The sequence below is a fragment of the Aedes aegypti genome, chromosome 3, assembly GCF_002204515.2.
Source record: "Aedes aegypti strain LVP_AGWG chromosome 3, AaegL5.0 Primary Assembly, whole genome shotgun sequence".
NCBI lineage: Eukaryota > Metazoa > Arthropoda > Insecta > Diptera > Culicidae > Aedes > Aedes aegypti.
Window position 1 is genome coordinate 314,049,186 of NC_035109.1, and position 6,000 is coordinate 314,055,185.

At 38.1% G+C, this 6,000-nt stretch overlaps 1 protein-coding gene across 7 annotated transcripts in view; it reads right to left on the reverse strand.

Annotated features, from left to right (window-relative positions):
* LOC5564744 (huntingtin-interacting protein 1) overlaps nucleotides 1–2,842 on the reverse strand; it is a 99,853-nt gene extending 97,011 nt beyond the window's left edge. Inside the window, exons 1-2 of one of the 7 annotated variants that reach the window (XM_021852414.1) lie at nucleotides 1,880–1,953; nucleotides 843–1,302 (exon numbers count right to left, since the gene is read on the reverse strand). In XM_021852414.1, coding sequence (XP_021708106.1) covers nucleotides 843–926 — 84 coding nt within the window. In that variant the 5' untranslated portion in view covers nucleotides 927–1,302; nucleotides 1,880–1,953. Of the gene's footprint in view, nucleotides 1–842; nucleotides 1,303–1,879; nucleotides 2,093–2,646 lie in introns of those variants that run through there. The other 6 variants (XM_021852406.1, XM_021852407.1, XM_021852409.1 and 3 more) reach the window with 6 other exon arrangements.
* Nucleotides 2,843–6,000: the final 3,158 nt, after the last annotated feature.

The window sequence follows — 6,000 nt, forward strand, 5'->3', positions numbered from 1 at the left end:
GGTAATATTTAATTTGTAGATAGATTCGTTATTGACTTCTGATGAAAAGTAAATAAACTTAAGATCATCTATTGTGCAAACAATCGAGTTCGGTTTTATATCTGTTGAATTGAACGTGTTCAATCAACCATTACTAAATAATCTCTCGTCAAAATGTTCTAGTCGTTCGACCAAATATCCCTTCGACCAAATGTATTTTCGATCAAATGTCATTCGACCAAACATCATTCGACTAAATGTCTTTCGACCAAACGTCCTAAAGCCGCCCAAATTTTGTTTTTCTAATTTTTTAAATTGAATTTGGGAGAAAACATAAATGATTCTTAATTGTAAGACCAGCGTACATACCAGTTTCATAGCTTCATAGCTTTTTGACACAATTAAACAACCACAACAAGTTGAGAGCCCCTCGTGTAAATTATGAATGGATTTAATATGCCTGGATGAACGTAGTAAAGTGTCAACTCAATCGTCTCGTCGTCATCACCGCAGTCATCAAGCATGTGAGCAAACTTTTTTTGTCATATTCCGATATGGATGAGCATGTACGAATGAGCGTACAAAAGCAACACGCAGAGAATCTTCGCACGAGCTAGTGGAAGCGCTGGTACAGAATGGTGCTAGTCAAACCGGAAGTCGCCGGTTCTGGGTGAGATACTGTTGGCCGGGCGTGATTAGAATTTAAAATTAGATTCCGTGCGAGTTATTCGAGCCATATTGCAACCGAGATCCCTGTCCCTGTGCTGGTTTTCGGTGCGATTAGGGCGTGTGGTGCAGACCAATCCAAGAGTGCCATGCCAAACTTTCCTTTAGCCAAAATTATACCATCGCCCAAGGCCTACCATGTTCTTGATCAGGTTCTCGTGTTCGATATCCAAATTGTTCTTCTTGCTCTGCAGCACTCGCGGTAGCGATAGCGACGCCATCGTCGATCAAATCCTTTTCGGGACACTGTTTTCTTCCTGGCGATTTACCACTCACTGTCGAGCGCTATCAAATTCCATCAAAATGTTTGAGGGAATGCCTCAAATTAGCCCCCCCTTTCACTTCACTCGGTGGCACACTTTGGAATGATCTGTGCTGTTGCGTTCACTTCCAAATCCGAACTTCGTTCGGAGTCACACCTTTCAAATTTTCTTCAAATCTCCCACGAAAACATCAGAGGCGTTCACCGCCCTCAAAATCTAGCACTCTTTCCTGCGACTCTGTGTCAACTCTGCACCGAGGCAGAGTATCGAGAGGACGGCACTTTGTTCGTAACAATCACCCGCACATAGACTAACAGTTACCGCTAGTTCTGCACTGCACAACGGGAGATTTAGTCTATTTAGCGCTCTTAACAAATAGCTACTTGATTATGCTTCTAAGCGTTATGGTGTTTGCTAGAAAGTTTTTCAGTAAGTATATGTGTTTTTTTGTGTATTCATCATTTTGATCTATCTTCATAGGAATGAGACAAAAAATTCTTTTTAAGGTTTTTGGATTTGGATTTGGATATGTAACTTCATATCTAAAGTTAACTTGATTTCAATTGACATACGATCATCTATTGATTTCGCATTCCATTTGCAAACTCACATTGCAAAAATCCATAAAATTTGAATTGGGATTCCCGTTTTAATACTGAATCGACATCTTTGAATTTAACACTGTAAAAAAAATTATCATTTAATTTAAAGAAGTCATGAACTAAGTGTCATAAACAAATTTGTTCAAACAGCGTTTTCTATAACTTTTGTGAAGTCTTCAACCTTGCACATTGAACTTTCCATCTGTTAGTTAAATAGATCAAAACCCCGAATACATCAAATACTCTCGGAAGCATTATTAAGGGCCGAAATGACCAAATCTCCCACTGTGCACTGGTGAACTAACTCACCGATTCTTCCAAGTTAGCACAGCTGTAGGTCAAACGGTGCACTGTGCAATCGTTCTCGCACTATTCTTCTCACTACTGACCCGGTCCGTACAACGTGCAATCCGTTAGATAGGTACAGCCCTAATACAACAATCACGTTTGGCGCCTCCTCTCGTCAATGAGGAGTGAAACCGCGAACGTCTAGCGCAACCGTACGCCTCCGGTAGACTGGAGTCGGAGCAGAGCAATTGTGGAGTCGGTCGGTGTCGAAATGTTGAATGGATAACATCTGCCCACCATCAGCCAGTAATGCGTACGGAGCGCAGTGCATCTTACTATGACCGGAGAGCGAAAGAGAGAACGAAGGAATTGTGCAAAACAGAGAGCGCGTGGAGAGAATGCACTTTTGCTGTTTCTCATGCTCAAAACAGCCATGCCTTGCACAACTACTACGCAGAACTGGTCATGATAAACCACATCACTGCCATGAAGCGCTGATTGACGATGAATCATAAAAGTGAACGTAATAATTTTGTAAACAAATCACTATCACAATTAGAGCCCGGAGCGAATAATTTTCCATGAAAATTTTAGTTTGTAAACTTTTACAGACTAATAATAAATTCATCTTAACACTACCAGAGGCTTTTGGCCCTTCATACATCTCTTCCCCTGGTATTCGTAAACATTGAAATGTCATCGGGGCAGTAAGCAAGGGAGTCGTCACACCAAAATTTCATCAGTTCACTGTTCCAGAACCTAGCCTGCTATCATGAAAGTCTACATACTTACGGTTTGCTCCCACGCGTATTTCACGTTCTTCCCCGATAAACTCAACAAACACAAAACTAAATTCACTTTTCCAAGCACTATTTCTCGCAGGTGAAATGCATCAAAAACAAATTTGCCACTAGAGTAAGCGGAAAGTTCTCCAATTTCTGTTACATGCAGTGCAGAATGTCATTTCTTCTCCAGAGAAGAAAGAGGGTGTCTTTTTCAACACAAATACTGACGAGCCCAACGATAGTTGCGGAACGCCATCTTTGGAGTGATACGAGAAATTTCGAAGACAACACGACGTATTGGGTCGCTTCTGGGTGGTGCAGACTGATATGAAACAAATTGATTAAATAAATATTTATATCATTAAACAAACAATTTGTTTGAATTATTCTATGAAAACATTCACGTGTTTAGGTTGGTTATGATTTAAAAGCTCTGTCTCAATTTTATTATCGAACGTTTAAGTTCAAACATACATAAGTAGATGAAAAACCGAATTTGGTACTTTACCATTTAATTCCACTAGAGTTTGTATATTTTGACAAATACGTTTATATATTTTACAGCTTGAAGATTTACTATCAGAAATAAAGGTTTACTCAATTTTTAAATGTTTTTCGTTGGTTTATGTCGAAATAAACTTGTTTTGACGGTTTTTGAGATTTTGTCACACCTTGGCTCAAACTCACATTTGGGGTGTATTTTGTTTTCCGTGTCCTTTCCTAAATGTCAGATGAACTGATCTACGATGACGTCACGCTGCAACTTCCAGCGGGAAGAAAACCTTTACTGCGGGCCGTGTTTACAAAAAATGAACGATTTCGTTGTACATTCATCCACTTCGTGTTCATTCGGTGAACATTCGTTGTCCGGATGTCATTTAATGTAAACATTAAATACGATACAGTTATTATTTGAGCGGAAAAATTTACCAAAATAGTAGCAAGAGCACGCTTTGCTTCAATAAAAATAAAATTTTAGCATAAGGTTTAGAACCCTTTTGAAAAGGCCGATATAAATTCCATCACTGTTACGCCTGTTTGTCTGTGCTGCTATGCTCTTCAGTGTTGTTTTACATTTTATTGAATGTGGGGGTGCGCTGATTTCCATCAATGTCAAAATTGGAACAGCGGCGAACTGTCATTTCCATACAAATCCGCGTTCCAATTGAGCAGAAGACCTGTCAAAATTGGAACATAACGTCACGTTTGTTTATAGGCACTCTAATTTAATCTTAACACTTTTTAATTTGTACCTCATTTATTTGCACACATCGTTCAGATTAAAAATGGTTCGAACGTCATTTAGCTTATGGAACGGAGTAAAATGAAATGGAACGCTGTAGAATGGTAGAATGGAACGCAGAATCAAAAAAAAAAAAAAAAAAAACAGTGAAAGAGGTTACCACCCAAGTAACCACAAGCATTATAACATTGCACGTATTCTACTGCATATCAACACCATTGATGCAACATTGCTTTTATTCAACAAATTTCAAGAGCTGTCAAGCAATAAAGCATTAACCCTACATTACAAATGTATCAATGCAATAACATCACTTTATAAATTGTACTGTTGCATTAATATTACTTTATAAGTTGCTTCATTGCTTTATCGTCCTTTTTGCATTAATTTAACTGTAAAAGTGCCCTTGTCCACTTTTAAACTACTTTAATGGTAGGCTTACGGCAATGCAGCTGCATTATATATGCAATTATATAATGCTCCATGGTTACTTGGGCAGAAACACGGTATTAGGGTGACTAGAAGTTCAAATTAAAAATGAACCCCGATGGGTTGCATGAGGTACCGTTCAAATTAGCGGGGGTACACGGTATTAAACTTTGATTAATGTTCAAACCAACATTTTTACTAGTTTTGCAGTGAATGATACCAAACAAGTTTTTCTCTAAACGGCTTTCGCATTGTGTAATATAACTTTGATAAATATTAATCGTTTACTGAAAACAATATAGTAAAATTATTACTTTTCATCGCCTATTCAGCTTTTTACGCTAACCATGCTATAAAATCTTTGACAGAAGCTGACTATTACCACTGAACTGAAACTCGAAAATAAATCCTTAGTAACTCATCACTCACTGAAATAATTTTGCGTTTCTGTCACTCAAACTAAAATCTAATTCCGTAGGTTTCATTTAGATTGTGGCGGTGCATTAAGGTGAAACAGAATCCAAAGATGGCCGTCACAATGGCCGACTCGTGCCCCTATCCACGTTTTTAAAGGCACAAAACTGGAGAAATATTTGAACGAACGCCTTTTCCACTGCCCGACGGTCAATCTCGATGATGTCGATATCGTCCGCAAAGCCAAGGAGCATAATATTATGAGAACGTGTGATAATGGTACCGCTTCTCTGCACACCGGCTCTCCTGATAGCACCTTCGAGCGCTATGTTAAACAGCAAGTTAGCAAGAGCGTCACCCTGTTTCAATCCATCTAAGGTTACGAACGATGACGAAATCTCGTCCACCACCCGCACACTTGATTTCGATCCATCAAGCGTTGCATGAATCAGTCTAATCAGCTTCGCCGGAAAGCCATGTTCGGACATAATTTGCCACAACTCGTTTCTCTTCACTGAATCGTACGCTGCTTTGAAATCTTCAAACAGATTATGAGTCTGAAAGTTGTACTCCCGGAATTTATCTAGGATTTGACGCAGGGTAAACATTTGATCCGTCGTTGATCGCAAGGCTGGTAGCGAGTCACTTTTTAGTGATTTGGTCACTTTTTTGAAGCCAGTCACTTTAAAGTCTCTTTTTTGAAGCCATTTCAACTAAAGTCACTTTTTACGTCAAAAAGTCACTTTTTTCAACAATTTTGGGCTACATTTTTGGATGAAAATTATGAATCGGCCTTTTTTCAATTTAGGCTAATTTTTAAGTTAGGTCATCATCAAAACAGCTTCATGTAAGTATCAAAATATTAGTTCATGGTTTTCTTGTGAAAAAAGGTTGGAAAAAAATTATGCTTCATAGAGTTCCACGTAATAATATCTATGTTTTATTAGTATGTTATAAACTAAAGGTTTGAACGTCTAGTTTTTTTTTAATATGTCGTGCATTCTCTTTCCATAGAATTGTTCATACCTTGTGGTGGATAATTAGATGTTTATCACCTATTGACGAACACTACGTTTTGAAATATGCATCCTTATTATTCTCTTTGTCTTCAAAATTCGTTTTATTAACAAAACCATTCAGGTACAGACTTTACTAAATATTATAGAGGTATTTAACACTAAAACCACAGACAAACTAAAACACTAAACAAAGAATAGATATTTCATGTTCTATTCGAGAGTAAAAACTTTTCATACTTCTTAGGACAGACT